At 41.4% G+C, this 21,463-nt stretch overlaps 1 protein-coding gene across 1 annotated transcript in view; it reads right to left on the reverse strand.

The window, feature by feature from the left end:
* The window catches only part of LOC144783125 (uncharacterized), a 298,992-nt gene extending 279,123 nt beyond the window's left edge, over positions 1-19,869 (reverse strand). Inside the window, exon 1 of the mRNA XM_078662267.1 lies at positions 19,782-19,869. Within this exon, the coding sequence (XP_078518393.1) occupies positions 19,782-19,861 (80 nt within the window). The 5' untranslated portion in view covers positions 19,862-19,869. The remainder of the gene's footprint in view (positions 1-19,781) is intronic.
* Between the last annotated feature and the right edge of the window lie 1,594 nt (positions 19,870-21,463).

Raw genomic sequence — 21,463 nt, forward strand, 5'->3', positions numbered from 1 at the left:
CCTCACTCAGCCCGACACTGTTCAACATTTACATGGCCCCGCTCGCACACGTCGCCCGACAGCAGAACCTCAACATAATCTCCTACGCCGATGACACTCAACTGATCCTCTCCCTCACCAAGGACCCCATCAACGCCAAGGCCAACCTCCACGAAGGAATGAAGGCCGTCGCCGACTGGATGAAGATCAGCCGTCTGAAGCTGAACTCGGACAAGATGGAGGTCCTCATCTTTGCAAATGCATACTTTGTTTAGTGCCTGCATTCCTACACAAGGTTGGTGCCAGCCCACATCAGCGGTGCTTGAGATATCCAGATCAGGTGTTAAGAGATTGGTTACATGAGATCTGGTGTCTTGTCTTTATTTGAAGGAATTTTGGCACATAATCTTTCGCACCAAGTCCCAATTAATTCAGGTAGACATACATTTAAGCCTAGTCACAGTCATGATAGGTTGACTTTCTGATAAGTGGTCCATTTAATCTTCAGCCTGCGTGGAGAGCATGCAAAGTGCTCATGAATGCTTGGCCGGTTCGAGACGGCCAGCCAAACATTCATGAGCACATACAGTTTGCTCAACACTCCCCCTGCACCTCTCATGAGAGCAGCCCCACCCGTAAAGCTGTCGGACATCAGGACAAAATAAAATGATAATAACACAAGTTATTAATATATTATTTTTCCTTAACTTCACTGCTATAAAGCAGTGGGGCGACGCTCCTCCGCCTTATCGGAGGAGCTGCCACTGCACCTGATATTACTGAAAGAGTGGACAGAAGGGATTTAACTCCAGATGATACCCAGGACTAGGATGAGAACCAGTAGTGCTGCCCCCTTATGATGAGGGAATTAACTAACCCTGGGCGGGGTTCGCGGAGTTGCACTACGCGGAACTCAGCGAAGTGCAAAAAAAATCTCAGTTGCACTAGGCGGAGCTCTGCAAGCGGCAGAGTGTGATAGAAAAGTGCAGTTCATGGTGATTGCACAGTGCCGATGCTTGTACGCTCTGTGCAATCATTGTGAACTGCACCTTGCACAGCGCAAGCGGTCCCTGCTTTCCTTTTCTGCCGCTCGAGTAGATTTTTACTTGAGCAGCAGCTTTCTCAACACGAACGGTCAGTTTCTCAACACGAGCATTTGCGACCACTGGCAATGAGAAACCTGACCCCCGCGTTGAGAAATCTCACCGGGAGATTGATTTTCCACGCTCATGTTTGCCAACTTGATGTTGTCAATCGCGAATGAGAAAAAATCTCGCCGGGAGGTTGATTTTCCTCTCTTGCGATCCTCAAATTGACGTTGACGAACTCGAGCAAAGAAAAAAACATTTTACGTAACACGTAGTGCAGAAAACACCGCAAACTCCGCAAGCAGAGCTGAGTTCATCGCCCAGGGTTAGAATTAACATACTCGAGGACTCTGGAGGGGTCCCCAGAGACTTCTGCGGACTGGTCCTGCAGGGGGTGACGTGAAGGTTGCCACTGACTCTGCTCACACAGGTGACTCACAAGATGACCAAAAGTCAAGAGGGTGTTCTGCTTATTGGCTTCGGATCGGCTATGCAAAATGACCCCCTAAGGAGTAAATAATACCTGGAGCTCAGTCAGAACACAAGTCTGGCAAAGGGAGACTGAAAATCCAGCTCCCAATCAAAAGTATATTTCGGAGGCAAGGAGGGCTGAAGAAAATTCTCTTAGTGGCTAGGGCTCACCACTAAGAGCAACCTGAGCCCAAGATCATCTAGACTGGCCCTTTGGGCTGGAGTTGGCAATTTTCTAAGCTCAATTCCTGGGAAGACTGGCCATGAAATGGAGATTGCTCAGGTACAATTCTTCAAAATCCCCCCCTCCCCCCCCCAAGAGGACTTAGGGCCAGATGTAGGAGACCAAAATGCCGGTCGGTAACAGCCGATTCCGGCCGTTACCGACCAGTATTTGGGTTTTGTAATGTAGGGGGCCTTTAATTTACAGAATCGGTAAATTTACTGATTCTGTAAATTTACAGAATCTGTAAAATACCGAATCGGTAAATTTACCAATACTGTAAATCAATATGTAGGTGGCACTGTAATCAGTGCCACAGGCCCTTACCGAATCGTTATTTACCATAGAATACTATTCCATGTTAAATAACGAATTCCTGTGTACATGCACATCTGTGCATGTACACCTGTGCCATGTGGCACACAGACATGCCCTAAGGGCATGTCTGTGTGTCACATGGCACACAGGGCAGAAACAGGGGTGCAACAGGGTGTCAAAGTGACACCCTGTCCCCCTTGGCAATTCGGTATTTTTACCGATTCGGTAATTACCGAATCGGTATTTGCCATTGATTCCTCAAGGCCCATAGGAATCAATGGCAAATATCGATTCGGTAATTACCGAATCGGTAAATACCGAATCCTATTGTTTCGGTATTTGTTACCGAATAATTACCTACATCAGATTTACCGATTCATGAATACCGAATCGGTAAAATTCGGTATTTATGAATCGGTAAATCTGATTTACCGACATCTAGCCCTAAGTCACTGGGGGTCATTGCCTCTTCGTGTTTTTAATATTAATGGTGAGGTGTGCATGTTTTTGCCCCCTCCTCAAGCCTATCTCTCAGGCAAGTGCGTAAGTAAGGGGACCAGATCACTCGATCCACGGGCCAGAAGTGAACATGGCTGGGTATGTTGCCCTTATTAGGGGTGCTGAGCGCGCGCCCTTCTATCTCCCTACCTACGGCCTGGGCAGGCAGTGGAATCTGATCCGCTTCCACCTTTAGGTCTGAGTGAAAAGAGATTGCTGGCTCCCGCCGCATGAGTTTAAATTAATGTTGCTGTGCTGGCTGAGGAAAGCTGGGTGTGACCGAGGTGCTGTGAGGGCCTTGGGGCTCTGACAGCAGCCTCCTATAAGCACTTCTATCAAGGTGCCCAATTGGGCACGGCACCTGGGATTATTTAACAGCAGCGTGAGGCCCTCAAATGGCTAAAGGTTCAGGTTCATGTTCACTTCCTGCAAGGAGTGCAGCACAAACCCCTGCAAAGGTCTTACATTTGCATATGGATTTTTTTGTGGTGCCCCAGAATTGGCAGGAGCATCACTAATCTATCTGATGAGTTTTGTGGGGGGCTGCATTGAGAGCAAAACCTCCCAAGATATTTGCCTCTAAAGTTGCCCTAAGTCTCCCAGGGGCTGGTATTTTCTGCCTCTGGGAGATATTTGCCTTGAGTCTAAATCACTTTCTCAAAAGAGGGCAGATTTCTTTTTCCTTTATCACATCCATGATTTTTGATGCATGCAGCACATACATACACTTTTTAACAATAACAAAACAGTTCTGCATAAGATAGACTTTGCAGCACACAGTTTGTATTTTTCTTTGGCGATGTGCCTCTGTGTTTAGAAAAGTTCAACAAAAGGTATACATGTTGAAAAAACATCTGCAAATGTTTGCCAATGTGCAACAGAAACTCAGCAAATGTTACTGTTACAAAGAAAACAATTCTGCATGTATTGTTCAGCCAGGCTAGGATTCATTGAAGGAAAATGTAGTTACAATAACAACATTACATGAGCGAAGATAAACTAAACAAACTTTACAGACATTGGGGGAGACAATCAGAAATTTCACACTTCTTTGCAGGCAAAAAACATCTATTTTTTGTACTTTGATTACTGGAAATGTTGCATTGGCACGCGTTATGCAAGTTTGGCCTTGGTTGAGTGAACAACGAATAGGAGAGGGCCAATAAGAGAGTAAAAGATGAAAATGATTTCCCAGTTAATAGAACACCTTTGGGGTGGCAAGGTCAGGGCTCGAGTCGGGGGTAAACGCGGGTGGACGGCGTCCCCCCACTCTTTTCACAGGGTGGACGCTGTCCCCCCTGCCAAGAAGCTGGGTCCGACAGAAATAAGCTGAACGTTAGATAAACTGCAAGCAGCCTCAAGCAGTGGCGTAGCAAGGAGTGGGTACAGTCTGCCCCGGGCGGCACAGGTTTTTGGGGGTAGCGGACACCCGCCCCTTCCGTGCGTTTGGGCTGGGCGGCAATCGCGGGAAAATCGCCAGCAACCCCCTCCCCCTGCTCCTATGGCCTCCACGGGCAGCAGTGGCAGGGTCCGCCACGGGCGGCGAAGTGGCTAGCTATGCCACTAGCCTCAAGGAATATCAATCAGCAAGTGATTCTTTTTATTTTTAGTTGTTATGGCAGATACAGTTTGAAGGTAAATTGAGCTAGGCAAAGGTTCCTTTTACAGTGGTGCATCACTCACATGCTGAGTCTGAAATGGTAACGTCTTACTCTGAAATGTCTTCAAAGCAGAGAATTTGTGACAGCTTCCAGCTTCAGTACATTCTAACACAGTGATAGGAATTGCTCATGCTTCCTAATGTCCAAGAACCTATTTCACAAAGACTTTTTCAATCATAAACCTATGTTTATGGTCGAAAATAGTTCCATGCACTTTGGTTAGGAAGGTATCCTCTAAATGAAACCCAGTAGGTGTAGATGAATTGATTGCTGCATACATGTACACACCAACCGAATAAAATTACCACTTATTTAAAGCCAGTGTAGGTGGGACATGACAGACTAAGGCATGATTTGGCTTGTGAGTTTGTGGATGTCCACAGATTTGTCAGCATGCGGGCATTCTCAAACTCTTAACCAACCCTTTTCCATCCAATCAAAGGTCAGATATCCTCCGGCGAAAGGCTGTATTAAATATCCTAAAGCATCCTTCAAGTGTGGGGAGAGGAACCAAACGCCTCCAAACTTCATAGGGTCAATGAATAAGTAGTGTCTCCAATTCAGAATATTATCCTCGAGGAGGAACAAATGAAGAAAAAAATGTGAAAATGCTCAGGTGAACTGCAGTTGCCCCATGTACTGTTACTTTTTGGTGAAATAGTAACTTGTATAAACATCACATAACATGGTGCAGCTTTCGAGGCTTATTGTTTCCAATATTTGTGAATTCCACAGAAGCATTAAACCTGTACATATTCTTCAGACTACTTCTATGGGTTTCAGATGTTGAACTTTTTTTTACAAACTGCAGGACCTATTCACAAATGTCATTTTGGCAAAAAACGTGAGGTTATGCCTGAATTTAACTTACATCTGGCCGAAATTCACAAAGGAATTCCTGGTAAGCATAAGCTCACTCACGAGATCTCCACTAAAGTGCATAGCTTTCCTCATCCATACATCCCACTCAGAGGAAAGAGAAAAGAAAAGAAAAGAAAATAAGAAAATGTAGTGGTATTTTCATCATTGCAGGTTATCAGTTATACATTAAGTACAAAAAAATGAGGAAGTTCAAACGAGATGAAACAGATTATAGAAATGGAGGAGTTTTTACTTTTGCAAAAAAATTTGATGTGGTTAAGCCAAAGCAGATTGCCAAAAATGTGACTAATAAACCACCGATTATGACAGCTTCTACTAGTGAGTTAGATATCTCCAGTGTCCAAAGTGAGAGTAGTATTATCAATTTCAAAGCTTTTATTCGACAATTGTCATAAAAGCATTTCCTCCCTAATCACTATACAAATAAATACTACGTCTAAAAATTTATATTAAAATACATTATTAAACATTTGACAGTCGAAAAAACTACACAGATAAAATACTTGCTTATTTCATAAACTTCTATTAAAACAATTTCAGTTTATCTCATTAACTACCAAAGTGCGAGTGCGAATTACCCATGCCCAACCAAGAAATTTTGCTACAGCAGTTACAAAAAGCGGGGAACAGTCAGATTCTAGTATTCTAAGTGCAGTCGATTGGCTGCGAGTGCCAATATTTAGACAAACTGGGCGTAGCCATTTCCGGCGTGGGTTGGTATATAAGGGGCAACAAAACAACAAGTGGGAGATATGCTCCGTTTGATCTTTACAGAAGTTGCAATGCTCATCCCACGGTGGGATCCAGTGTTTCTTAAAAGCATTTACTGGCAGTGTTCCTACTCAGAATTGAAAATATAGCTTCCTGTCACGTGGGCTTTCAATTATGTCCCAATAGGTTTCACATACTGGTACCATTTTAATATTCAGAAACCGAGCTGACAGTTTGGCTATTTTCCCAGAGCAGTAAATTGTAGAATACACCATCTCCCAGTACATTTCTTTCAGTTTTGCTTTTGTCGGAAAACAACTCAAATCCCTGTTTCCCCAAAGATGGTCCAAATTTAGTTTTGCCAGTAGGCCCCGCAGATCTTTCAGCCAAACAATACAGTGGAACTGATCAAACTTAACAACATCTAACAATGCATCGGTGTAGTGAGCCAGCTCAGGGGTCACCATCAGACGCCTCCAATACAACAATGGCCGTAATCGGGCAATATCCTCAATGCTTTTCCTACCCAAGTCCAGCTTCAATGGAATTATAGGGGTACTTTGCGGTACCATTATTAACCCTCGCAAAAATTTATTTTCCGCTACAACCAAGTCCGCCAGATTTGATAGGCCCCAGAGTTCAGAGCCAAACAAACATGCGCTCAAGACCTTCATGTTGTAAATTTCAAGAGCACAATTTATAGGCTTTGTCAAGGAGGCTTTGTGTTTCATGGCCACCGCACCTGATAACTGGCTAAACTTTAGTATTGCATTATTAATATGCGATTTCCATTCCATATTGTTCTGAAGTATTATTCCTAAATAGGAAAAAGCTTTCACTTCCTCGAGGGGGGTACCCTTATACTTGATTACACCTTTAAATGTAGACTGTCGGTTCAAACACATAAATTTTGTCTTTGTTGTGTTCAGCTCAAGGCCCCGACTATCACAGTAATCACCAAATGCATTAACAGCCTTTTGGAGGCCGCTCGGTGTACGGGAAAGTATAAGCGTATCATCCGCAAACATAAGGACGGGGACATGTCAAGTATTCCACAATACCATTAATATAAATGGAAAATAATGTAGTATTACTACAGAAACAGGACTACTAACTGTAGCACCAAACTTGGATTCAGGCACTTCTTCGTCTTTTTTAGACGAAATGAACCGTTTCCGCATAGGTTCCAGGAACATATACAAGCGAGACGCCCCAAAAAAAACCAGAAGGGGGGGGAGGCGGAACGGGCACCATAGAAGGAGCCACAAATACCATATCAGTGGCTCGCAATGCATCGCACTAGGTCAGACTATGAATAATGAATTCCAGATTAGTGACAATGTAACTGCATGTGCCAGCAATGTCAATATTGTCTATTTATCAAATGTTGATCTCACTGCTAATGACAAAGAAGTCTTAACTAAAGGGCTGGGTTTCTGCCCTACTTCTAGACCAGATTTTGTTAACATACATGTGGTTGTTTTTAAATTTGTGAGAAAAGCAAAATTAAAAAAATTCTTTGCTGAAAATCCGGCTTCTAGTATACCTGTGAACTCAACAGTAGTACCAAGCAATAAAACTATCAGAGATGTTCAGAACACGCATACACTCTTATCCATAAAGGACAACTCCCTGACTATGTCCGACACACTTAATCATTTAGGTGTGGAAACTGACTTGAATGTAGGCAGTGGACTTAAATTGAAATCTGTGTATGTCCCGAATTTTCAATCTGACAATATGATAGATGATTTTCACAGGGCAGTCACACAGGACCTCTACATCTTGGAGGATCTACTTAATGAACATCACAAACAATATAGATATAACCTCACAAAATCAGAATATCTGGCACTTAAAACCTTGTCCAATAATTCAGAGCTGGTCATAAAAGAAGCCGATAAGGGCGGAAACATAGTACTGATGAAAGACGATGATTACATCAAGGAAATAGACAGACAATTTCAGGATGAAAAAACTTACTGCAAATTGACTACCAATCCTCTCAAAAAATGTATTACCTTATAGAATCTGAACAAAAAAATTGGCAAGCCCAAGGACTCCTCTCGGATGGAGAGTAAGATATCTTTACACAAATTCACCAAAGGCACCGTGTATATATTATCCTGCCCAAAATTCATAAGATCTCGGCATTTCTCCCAGGCAGACCCATTCTATCAGGGATCGGTTCCCCCACCGAGCAACTTTCTGAATATATTGATATTTTTCTGCAGCCCTTTGTTCTTAATCTTTCTTCATACCTACGTGACATTGGCGATCTTTTAAATAAACTAGATGACATAGAATGGACCACGGATCTTTCCTTTGCCATACTAGATGTGTGTGCTTTGTATACCAGTATTCCTTGGGATTAGGGCTTACAAGCTCTGCCTGACACACTCTATCAGAGAGATGCCACTTTATATTAACATACTGAGATGGTTCTCAACATGACAAAAATTGTTCTGGAAAACAACGTCTTTCTCCACCAGGGCACATGGTATCAGAAGGCGATGGGAGTAGCCATGGGCTCTAAATTTTCCCCATCAGTAGCCAATCTGCATATAGGCAAATTTGAACTAAAATATCGGTGGGGTAACGGCCCCCCTAATTTGACAGCACATATTGTGTATTGGGGTCGTTACATAGACGATATTTTCGTCATCTGGGCAGGTAGTAAGTTGGAATTTGAAAATTTGACTGAACATCTAAACAACAACAATTTCAACTTGCAATTTACTTCAAATTTCAGCACTACGGAAATAGATTTTCTGGACATTACTATATATACCAAAGGTCCTAAGATCATGTCCAAACTTTTCCGAAAAAAGACAGCGTGTAACTTTGTGTTACGTGCCACCAGCGCCCATCCCCAAGCCCAAATTAGAGCAATTCCTTTGGGCGAAATGACACGAGCACGCAGAAATTGCAGTGAGGACAATATCTTCCATCATGAACTGGACACCTTACAAGCCCGCTTTGCCAGTAGGGGCTATCCTAAGGATATGCTCAGACAAGCGAGAAAGAGAATCATCAAAACTCCTAGAGGGAGTTTGTTAAAGAAGAGCTCGAAACATACGAAAAAAATATTTTTGATAAATTGAGCCTTATTATGGACTTTCATGTTGAAACTAATGCAATTTATAAAATTCTATCTAAACACTGGCATCTCTTAACTTTAGATAGATCTTTGACTGAACACCTGACACAAAAACCCAAAATAATACATAGAAGAAGTAAGACACTAAGGGACATACTCTGTATGAGTTATCATCCACCAAAGACTATCAACAAAACGTGGTTACATAACAAACCTAAGGGTTTCTATAGGTGTACACAATGTAATATGTGCCCTTTGGCTGACAATGGCAACAAAGAGTTCAGCTACAATACTCCGACAAAATATTTCATCAAAGATTTTATCAACTGTGAATCTAAATTCATAGTATACTGTATCAAATATCCTTGTAACTTGATCTACATAGGGAGCACCATCCGTGCCCTAAAAGAAAGAATACAAGAACACATTTGAGCAATCCGCAATAATGACAGTAGTTATCCTATGGCAGTTCACTTTCACGAAACTCATCCAAACATGTCCATAACTAACATTAGGTTTCATGGGATAGCTCAAGCGTATAATGATCCCAGAGGAGGGGACCATATTCACGCCCTAAGAAAGCTGGAAGCTCAATGGATAATACGCCTTTGTGCGGTGAAACAGGGAATTAATTATGATAAATAATGATATGTTTTTCTTAAGGACTGATGATCCTTGGAGTAATAACACGCCGTTACTTAAAATTCTGTGAACCAATATGTCCCTTATGGAACACACACTAAAATGACATAATTGTCCAACATTATAGGTGTCTGAAAATATGTATGCTCAGATATTGAACAACACTGTACATTACTATCACATCTCAGATGTTCTTTGAAAGACATTCTACGATGAATACATCGATAGTATTTTGTGATATGTCTGTATAGAAACTGTAATTGGCTTGGTAGTTTGGTTTGCCCTGTTCCCATCATGCACTGGGACAGGAACAGACTAATTTGCATATAGCCAGGTTCTGAGCTGGGATGGTGCAGTGAGCTAAAAAACGGTGATGGATTAAAACCATGATCTCTTGACTTGGTAAGAGTATTCTGCATCATTCAGAAACTCTGTCCATCACCACCCCCCTTTTCCAAAATCGATTTTATCCACACTATGTGTGGGAGGGTATACTCAGACGTGAGTCCCTTGCTCATTGCACCATCAGGATTCAAGCAAGCCGGGCCGAAGAAGGCTGTGATGCCAGAAACCGGTCCCCGGAAGCTTGTTTCCTTCCCAGTATAAGAATTGGCTTGGTAGTTTGGTTTGCCCTGTTCCCATCATGCACTGGGACAGGAACAGACTAATTTGCATATAGCCAGGTTCTGAGCTGGGATGGTGCAGTGAGCTAAAAAACGGTGATGGATTAAAACCATGATCTCTTGACTTGGTAAGAGTATTCTGCATCATTCAGAAACTCTGTCCATCACCACCCCCCTTTTCCAAAATAGAAACTGTAATGTCACATCTTTGCCATCTGCTTTCACTTATTCTTTATTGACATTTGTGTCTTGACAAATGCATTGACAACAACTTGTGCTATGCCTTAGGCAACTGTAAAATGTTTTTGTGTCACCTGCTAACTCATTTTTACTTCTTTTCTTCCTTCCCCTTTCTCTACCTTCTATCTCTTTTACTGACAGCACTTCTTAATGCACTAAATGTGTGATCAGTAAGAACACTACATTTTCGAAACAGTTATAGAGATGAACCTATTAGATCCAAAAACCTTTCATTAGACAAGACTAACTTTTTGGAGGCTAATCTCCTCCTTTAAGACACTATGAGGCAGACTAGATATATTGGAAATCTGTTGTTTGTTCGTTTTTTCATGTTGTAGGCGAATCACCTTCACAACAAATATCATGTGATGTCACTATGCTCAGGATGCTTTTTTTCCGTGTTCCTGAGCGACTCACACATTTAGAACTAATTTTGCTTTTTATTGTCACACATTCTTTGAACTTTACAGAAATCCGGATTCTTTAATATACACTTGCGGTCACCCCTCTCTTTATATTTAGTCTGTTTACTTTATCTGTCTTTACTAACAGACCGGGCTCACATCTAATCTGTGCCCAAGTCCTCTCTCTGTGTCTAGTGATCACTTGACTATAAAAAGGGAGAAAGGAGCCAATATGGCCGTCGCTGCCTTTTTTGAAAGATTCCTGCGGACACGCCATACTTATACTTTGCCTCATTTCAAGTAAGTGCATTAGATCTTACCCACAACCCCAATAGTTTTTATATTGACTGTCTCTGGTAATCTGAGACAAACTTTTTAAACTTGTATCATTTCGCCTTTTTTTTTTTTTACTTTAGGGACCTATCATAGTCCTTGCAGTGGCTGAATCCCACTCGGCACATGATGTAAGCCATTGTTTTATTCTTCAAGTGTACTTTTTTCTAGCACTTTATATTTGGATTACAAATATTACTGAAAATATTACTCTGCTTTGTCTCTCTTTACTTTTCGTCTCCCAAGACGCGAATCAGTTTAACTAAAGAGACGAGTAAGACTGTGGTCACCGCCCTTTTTTTCAAAAATTAGCATTTTGGACTCCAGTCCCTACCTACAAAATGGCTTGACTATTTTTAAAGAATAAATATACCTATTTCGAACTTTTTAATCCAATATGTTGTTAATGGACACTCATATTATGTGTGGTAATTGTGATTTAGGCTTGCAAAAACGTCACTGTTTGCACTGCAATACATTTAAGCTTTATATGCTACGATAGCCCTAATAATATATAAATAATCCGTGAAGTGTCTCTTTGAGCACTTTTTTATTTCTAAAATAAACACTTGACATCTTGTTGCAGTCTTTTCCGGTATACTAGAACTTTCTGCAGATTGATTTTTCTCCTGTTTGCTATTTGTTTTTACAGAGAAATTCCGCCATTCTTTCATTCCAATTGCTTCACTATCTGGAGCAGCAGAAATTCAAATAGGGCGGAACCCGATAACTTTGCGCACCAGGTATAGCGCTTTAGAATTTTATCATAGTCGTTTCTCACTAATGCACCCGCCATATGATCTTATAATAGATAGCACAATGCTCCTCATTACCGGCTTTCATTTACCTTATTTTTTTTATAACAATCATACTTTTAGATTACCGGATGGGATCCTTTCCATCACAATACTCATCATTTTGGATCTTCTATACCTCACTGCGTTTTTCTGGTTGTTCGATTATATATCTTGTAGACAAAAGACATACTATGATCTGACTGTTTTCCATGCAGAATATCGGAATAAACTGGGATTTAAATTTTAATATCATGTCTTTGCGCTTTACAGCCATTCTCCTTACAGAGCTAAGAAACAGGGAGAACATTTTTATAAGAACATTTTACGCTAAGAGAAAGGTAGAATTAATTTGCTCCCTTACCTCTTTCCAACGTTTGCACTTGTTTTTCGAGTAACATCAACTCTTGGGGCATAAGGTATAATTTTATTATTCACTACAAAATATTGCTTCACGTACTTTGGGTCTTTCTGTTCTACAACACTCTTCCAACTTTATATGACTGCAAGAGTACTAACTATTTGGTAAATATCTTTATACACCTTTTTTTTATTTTTTTTTATCTTTTCCTCGCCTTCCTGTGCACTTTGAGAGAACATCAACGCACATTAAATTGTTTCTTCTTTGCACAATAAGCTGCATGGTTAATTAATATTATACACTGTTAGCCAACAGATTGAATGTGTAATGTGCACTACAGTATGTATATTTGTTATCTTACAGACTTGAAAAAGTTACAGAAAAAGTAACGAAACACGTGTCGGCTGTGATCGGCTGTTTTAGTGACCATCACGATTTGGAGGGCCCTTGGACAAGGACCCCCAACGTGGCCGCTTAACATGTTTTCTCCTTTTTGTAGTGCTTAAATAAGTTTCAACAAAATTGTTCTAATGGTTATGAATGTCTTTATTGAAAAATTCCTTGATGTACACAACTTGTGTTTTTTTGGAAAAACAGTATTGACACTAAGTTGAATACCAACATTGTACTTACTATCATATAATACAGTCAAGTACAAAGGTATTAAATACAAAACAAGATCAAATATTTATCTATTAGATGTTCTCTTCTTTTTGACTTATTTCGCATATATGCTGTCCCACTAAGTATAATTGGCTTTCTTTCACAACTGAGATATACTCGATAGGAATAGACCTTTTGTAATATAATACATAACGCACCTTAATTGTGACTGTGAAAAACAGCAGAGTGCCGAGGTATAACCTGTTTAATATATACTTAATAGTAGGTATCCATTACCTGCTGATAAGACATCCTTGGTAGTGGGATGATCCTGATACTTTGATTGGCACCGTCATTTTTTAGAAGCCTCGTGTATATATGAATTTTTCGTACTGTTCAACAGAACTGGATGTGCGACTTTCTTAGACCACCACTACCTATCCCAGTGATTGCTTCAGCTTTCCAGGCTTATTGTTTCCAATATTTGTGAATTCCACAGAAGCATTAAACCTGTACATATTCTTCAGAATACTTCTATGGGTTTCAGATGTTGAATTTTTTTTTACAAACTGCAGGACCTATTCACAAATGTCATTATGGCAAAAAACGTGAGATTATGCCTGAATTTAACTTACATCTGCCAGAAATTCACAAAGGAATTCCTGGTAAACATAAGCTCACTCACGAGAGAGGAGATCTCCACCAAAGTGCATAGCTTTCCTCATCCATACATCCCACTCAGAGGAAAGAGAAAAGAAAAGAATAAAATGTAGTGGTATTTTCATCATTACAGGTTATCAGTTATACATTAAGTACAAAAAAATGACCTACACATGAAATAATTAACAGGCTGATTCACAAAGGTTAATTGAAACATAAGTATTTTAATCAGCTTGTAAGTTTTGCTTAAGCCTGTGCTTTTATGCTATGGTTCTTTCCTAATTCAGTGGTGAATTTAGAGTAGTTTACACAACGTCGTCTGCACGTGTAAAATTTGTGGTATTTACATACAATGGTGACTTTAACCCCCCCCTTCTAATCGTATTACGGTATATTGTTTCTGTACTTCTTTCTTTAGGGAAATGATCAATTTAGAGATTTCGATACTTTGGGATGTGTGCTTTGCAAGTTTTTATTTTCCTTCTACCTGCCCCCTTACTAAGTCTACACACATCTTATAAATTTTGCAGATTTTGCTAAACGTTGCTCTTCCTTCTGTACAGGATATTCTCAGATGTTTCAGGTGTAAATTGGATGCTCATAAAACTGTAGTGAGTACAGTCCCATAGCTTTGTGTGTATACAAGAATATGTATTACCCAGTGCATGTAAACTAAATTTGCTTTGCATATGCGAGGTCACTCCTTTGGCAATCATCTGAGCACTCCTGCTTTTCTTCAATCCCTCTTCAAATATACCTTGCATAATGTGTGTATGTATAATTTAAAAAGCACACTTGGAGTACACACACAAAATGCATAATTTACAAGTCCATTGTTTTATGAATAATGTACATTTTAAGAATTCCGCAATTGGAACACTTTTTTTCTGGCATAGGTTTACTAAGTGACAAGAAAAGTTTTAAAAATCATACCTTAAATCCAGAGCTTCAAGTCGGTGGATAGGAATGGGACCGGGATCCCACTAATTTCCTTTTTTAAGGTTATACAGATGTACTACTTTTCAGAACAATTTGTATTTGTTGCTCTTTGGAATTAATTGATTCATTTATGTTCTCGATGAGCAAGGCGGTCTATAGGCTTGGAGGGCCGTGACCATTAACCCTGTCACACAGTCTTTTGTTGTCAAACTTTGACTTCTGCCTAAAGCTCTTATTAATGAAAAAACAGGAGCATGTTGCAAGCACAATGGTCCATCAACTGCAATTATATGGTGTGGGGCCACATTAGCCTACTCAGAGAATAGTCTGACTTAAATATTGTATGCTAACTTTTTTTTACAACACTATCACCTCATTGAATTAATAATAGAAACTCTACACCCAATGGGGTGATATTTTGTAAATGATATTTCAGACACTAGAGCTATGTCAGGTGATATTTCTGACAATGATATTCTGACATATAGCCCTCTATGTAAGCAGATGTGAGAAATTAAAAAAACAGCAGCAAAATTATATGAAGGGGTTTGTGTGAGGTTGTAACTTTGCACAGCTTTAGCTGAGGATGAAGTGTACCACAAAAATAATAACAATCAACAAATTATTATCTTTGTAAATGTAGGTATTTGTGAGATTGTCTCCCTCAAGACCTCAAGCCTTAAGGGGTTTTCAGAAACTTTAAAAAAAATCTGCTATTTGGGCAGCTTGACCACATCTCCCACGCAAGCTATTATATCTTGAAATGAAATTCTCAGTAGTGGAATGAATAAGTGGGTGCATACTGCTGCAGGGTTATATTAACCAGACCTAAATATGGTTGGATAAGAACATAAACTTGTTTAGCACCAAAATGTATTTGGTAAAGACAGTTTGTCAACCTATATTATTTCTACTTACTTTTCTATGTCACTATTGGTGACTTGTACATTTTCAGATGGTGATGACTGAAGACCTCAACCAAACTGCTTATATATTTCTTCGTTGGAAAGGTGCCCCATTGCCCAGAAGATATGCATGTGAGGCACGTAGATGATGGCAGTAAGTGGTGATGATGAAGCATATTTATAAAGATACACATCTGTGGTCCTCAGGGCTTGGCCAGGAACATAGCACCTGGGTTTTGAGTGCAGCAGCTGGAGCTAATACTTGTTAAAAGCCACATGAGAGATACACGGAGCTTTAGATGTAGAGCTCTTATTAGTTGGGAACCAATGTGGTGCTGTGCAGGAATCAGAAATTGAGCAAGTCCAGGGAAGACTCAAGAGTAGTCTGACCATCAAATTCTGGATGCGTTGTAGTCACTGCAAGGACTTTACTGGGTAATCCAGGTATAGAGTGTTGCAGGAGTACAAACATAATAGTATTTTGTGCTTAAGCCACTCTATGTCATACCTTATTATGCAAGAGAGGAAGAACATTATGGAGCATGAATAGCGCGGACTTGACCTGTAGGTATCAGAACGCTTTACATGAGCACCAGTTGCATTTCAGACAGACACTTTTATTTTTAGGCACGGGGAGATTATGTGATTTGCCAAGAATCACAGGATGTTTGAGCCTCCCACCAGACTCCAACCTGGTTCCCCAGCTTTAAAGTCGGATGCTCAATTTGTTTCTCAAAATATAATGCAGTATTGACAACTATACCCAGGTATTTTGCAGATTCTTTACAGATTCTACTGGGTAGGATCTATTCCCAACTCTTAAAGCCACCAGTTAGGTGCACACATGGTGGTCACATGCATGAACATGAGAAGAGTTTTATCTCTACTTAATTTCTGCTCATCCAGGGAGCTACTGATTAGAGACACACATGATTGAAAGCTGTAGCAGATACATCTGCCCAGAGACAACAGTTTTTTCATCATCAGTGAATGACATTAGCAATGAAAACAAACTTCGAATCAACTTGGTCAGGAGTGATAAATAAATGTTAAATAGTGTAGGACTGAGTAATGATCCTTTTTGGAACCCCAATGTTTTAGAGCAAAAGGTGGTAAGATCACTGCACTTGGTCACTCAGAAACAAGAAGAGACACCCTACTGCTTGCCCATGAACGCCAACATTGTCGAGTATTTGTCAGAGGACAGTGTGATAGACAGTTGAAGTACTGAAAGATGAACCAACATCTATTAATACAAGGGCTGCTCATCCACCTTTATCCAGCAACATACGAGTATTGTCCAAAACCGCAAACAATGCAGTCTCTTGACTATGGAGTGGACAAAACCCCAATTGGGCACTATCTAGAATGCTATTACAATAACTCGCTTCTTACTCCCACTAAGATTGTACTTGATTGTACTATGATTATTGAGGCCAAGAACAAGTTCTACTGTGAGAGAATAGAACTATCTAAAAACTCTAATAAGGCCTTGTATGAAACCACCAAACAGCTAGCAGGCTATTTGCCCAACTTACACCCTCCTCCCTCCCAGCCGCTTTGTGATGCGCTGGCTAATTTCTTCTTCAGCAAAGTCAATGACATCTATGCAGCCTTTGCCAACGGTGTTAAAATCACCCCCAAAACCACCTCTGATTCGGCTTGTATCATTAGAACTAGCCCCTCACTCCTCCAGTTTGCAGAGGTCTCTACAGCTCAGATTAGGGACATTATGTCTTCCATTAAGACGGGCTCTGCTCTTGACCCATGTCCCCTTAAAGTACTATTTCCGGTGATCGAAGTGGTTCTTCCTGCCATCACAACCATTTGTAATATCATGATTACTTCAGGTATCTACCCACTTACGCTGAAAAAAACTCTAATAAGACCACTGCTTAAAAAACCCAATCTCGACAAGGACGAACTTAAGAGCTATCGGCCCATTGCCAGCCTCCCAGCCGTGGCCAAGATCGTCGAAAAGGCCCTGAATCTCCAACTATCAGCCTTTATTGAGGAACACCACTTGCTGGACGACTCCCAGTTTGGCTTCCGTCAATATCATGGGACGGAGACGGCACTGATCAAGGCCACGGAGGACATTAGAACTATTCGGGATGCCGGGGGAACAGCGTTTCTCATACTGCTGGACCTGTCGGCGGCTTTCGACACGGTCGATCACACCACCTTAATCGACCGTGTCGAAAGCATGGGTGTTCAGCAAACGGCCAAGACTCTCCTGGCCTCCTTCTTGGCACACAGGACCCAGGTGGTCACCATAGGACCCTTTCAGTCTTCCACCCTATCGCTGCCATGTGGAGTACCCCAAGGCTCATCCCTGAGTCCGACACTTTTCAATATATATGTGTCGGACCTGGCCAATGTCATCCGAGCCCATGGGATGAGCCTTACATCCTATGCTGACGATACCCAGCTGGTCCTTGCCATCAGGAATAATGGCCAAAAAATAGCAGACGAATTCAATCTGGGCATGGAAGCAATAGGGAATTGGATGGCTTCCAATTGCCTGAAATTGAATTCTGACAAATCCGAAGTAGTTATCTTCGGAAATCTGACGCCGGAATGGTCCTACCGCTGGTGGCCACTGTCATTGGGTCCCCCTCCCACCCCGGTGAGCAGGGTGAGGAATTTGGGAGTTATGTTCGATGACCGCCTCACTTTTCTCCCACATGCAAATCAGATCACATCCTCTGCCTTCTATAAGTTACGACTTATAAACAAAATTCTCCCTTTCCTTCCGGCTACAGCAGGCAAAACCCTGATAACATCCCTGGTATTGTCCACCCTGGACTACTGCAATGCACTATTTCTGAACACTCAAGAAAGAGTTCTCAATAAAATGCAAGCAATTCAAAATGCAGCTGCCAGGCTTTTGGGAGGTGTCCCCAAATTCCACTCAGTGTCAGGTACCATCAGAGAACTCCACTGGCTTTCTATCAGAAATAGAATTAAATTTAAGACTCTCTGCATTGTTTATAAGGCCTTGCACAACCAAGGACCAGCCTTTCTGATCCAAAATCTCACTCCCTACCGCCCCCTCAGACCCCTACGATCCTCCAACCTACACGAGTTAGTGGTACCTCGTACCAAACTGGTGCCCTGGGGTGACAGAAGATTCCTAGTGTCAGCACCTAGACTCTGGAATACTCTGCCACATGCCATTAAAACCAGCCCGTCTCTTTGGTCTTTTCGAAAACAACTCAAGACCTGGCTCTTTAATCAGTGATTCCCACTTTCCCTCCTGGCTGAATATGGCAGATATCCCAGCGCCGAGATGCCCAAGGGCCTTCGCTCGCGCTCTATAAATACTATAAATAAATAAATAAATAAATAAATAAATTGACTCTTCAGGCAAAGAGCAAGTGTTACAGAAAGTCCCTCTAAAATTAAAATGCAAGTTGGAATAAAGATTAGAAATACTCCCATTGAGTTGAACAGCCCAAAGGGAAATTTGACAGCTAAAATAAAAGCACTGGTTTATAAAGATTCTTTTTCAGGTAGAGTGGTTGGAATGCCAGTTAATCTATTATTTTGGCTGCATTGGTGTATGTTCAGAGATCTGTCATGAATGAGTGGATGTGCTGTGTGGTGTGTTGGGCAGCACTGCTGTTGTGTTCACATTGACAATAAACTTTATGGCATATCTGTGCTGTGTTGGTTGTGTGCACAGCTGCTATCTAATGTGTTATGTAGGATGTTGTGTTATTGTTGGCCCTTTGAAGTGTAATTGCACAATGTTGAGTGGACAAGAGTGTAAGAAGTAATTTAATTTCTCTGTGGATAAAATTCCCACATTATTAATGTCCACAAAGGTACTACGTTTGTGGGCTATAACTTTATGTTGTATTTTCTCTGTAACTTGCAGTATTGACACACAAGAGGTGATGTACATAACACTACATAGACACCTCGTACTTCACTTTTTTAACAGTACCAGCCCGAGGGCCTATTAAAGATTTTTTAGTCCACCCCACGAGCCAGGCACTTTTTAACTCATCACTCACCCATAACCCCACCACTCACTCATATCAAACCCTCACACACACCATGCATAGTCATTGAAATAAGTGCTCCCGCGTAATCGTAGGTCGTAGCATGCCACATCCCGTAGAGGGGTGCGAAGACCCCAATGATGAAGCATGACACCAAGGGTCCTTTTGGTGTGTGAGGGGTATTTTAAAGAACACTAAGTGCTCCCCACCACTGTAGGGAACACTTTCAGAAATTTTGGTGGATTCCTTTTGTTTACACAAGCTTAATCAGGGAGAACGAATCAACTCATTCAGACTCTCTCTCCCCTTCTTGTTATTTCCTTGAGGAGAACTCACCACACGACCTGGAAACAAAGTAGAGTGTCCTTGTCTTGGCCTTTGATGAGGTTAGAGAAATTCACCTGAAAGCAGTCCATCTTAAGAGGCAAAGTGAAGAAACAGAGATGTTTGTGATCCCCTTGAAAAACCTTAATTGACAAATAAAGCTTAACCACTAGACACGGAGCGTGATTGGCAATAAAGTCTCTTGGACCCATATGAACTGCGTAGGGTGCCTGGAGCTTCCGGTTCCAGCCACAAGATGGTGGCACGCACTGAGACACATGTAGAGTGGCTACCGGCATGCATGTGCATGCCGGAACAAAAGGCAGCAGATCGCACGGAGGACAGAAGAACGTCACATGTAGAAGGTGGAGGTAAGTGCGCGCTCTGCTCCATGCACGCGTGACATGCTGTCAGGATTACCGCGATCACCAAGTTGAAAACCAGAATAAAGAGACCAATGAATCAGTGCTGGCTGATACAGAATAAACGTCTAGGCAAGGTGCGGCGACATCAGGTTTCAATCCTGTTACTTCGCCACTGTGTTAAAAGCATTAAGCACTCTTGCCCGAGAGAGGCGGAGTGGACGCTACCGCCTACTGTAAGGTTAGCGGTCTAGTGCTGCGGGCTCGCGATCTGTGGAGCTTGTTACGTGCACGTTCTGTGAGAGAACTGCGCGCTTCAACTGACTTTGCGCGAGGAGCAAGTGTCTCCTCCTCGCACCGCGACTTCGAGAGGAGAATATCTTCAGTCAAAACGCGAGTAGCGTTTTGTAGCCTTCAGTGTAGTTTAATTATCGAGTAATAAACGCATGCGCAACGTGGTAGTGAATTCCTAGCACCGAAGAGCATCGTGCAGCAGTCGTAAGAGTTGCCCAGCTGGTGAATAGAGGTAACGCTAGTATTTCAAAGGGCTTCTGAGTGAAGACAATCATATTCTTGTGGAGAAAAGGTACAGAGAACATTATCATTATTTTCTGGCACAAATTATCGTTGGTTGAAGAATACTGCAAGGTTCAAAATGAAGAACAGTTGCTTACTTATTTACAGTTTCTGAGAGAGTTGAAAATAAAAACACACAGAGCTAAAGAGATTATAGAAATAAATAATTCAAGAGTGATAATTTAATGAGCAGATAATTAGTATACCCATTTTATCAACAGATACCCTGTGTAATGCGCCTTATCAACTACAGCATAGAGAGCAGCCATAGCCCAGGTCTAAGGGGTAAATATTAAATCTGAACACCCGAATAGTACAATTAGAAAAGGTTATTGTGTGTATTTATGCATGTTGTCTCCACCGGTGCAGTAAACAAGACGCCCTGCTGAACAGACCAGAAGCGGACGAGGACTTGTGTTCTTTTACGCGGAGGCTATCTCTCTGTTTCTCCCATTCCCTTTTACCCCGCGTTTTAGCTGAACCCCGGATTGTTATATCATTCGGGTGACAGTTGAGGCGAGGAGGCTTTGGAAAACTTTGTCGACTCCTGTGGCCTGACTCTCAAATCTGACACATGCTTTGAAATGCATACGCAACGGTTGGCAAAATGGAAGGTCTCAATGTCTCAAAGGAGACTAACAATAAGACAAAGAAATGCCTCACCTTGTAAATCCTCTTCAGAGTGAATGTGCTTGCGCCGCCACTTGTAGAAAAGACGCACGCTGTGAACACATGTTTACTCAAATAGTACTTGTA

This window comes from Lissotriton helveticus, chromosome 9 (genome assembly GCF_964261635.1).
Source record: "Lissotriton helveticus chromosome 9, aLisHel1.1, whole genome shotgun sequence".
NCBI lineage: Eukaryota > Metazoa > Chordata > Amphibia > Caudata > Salamandridae > Lissotriton > Lissotriton helveticus.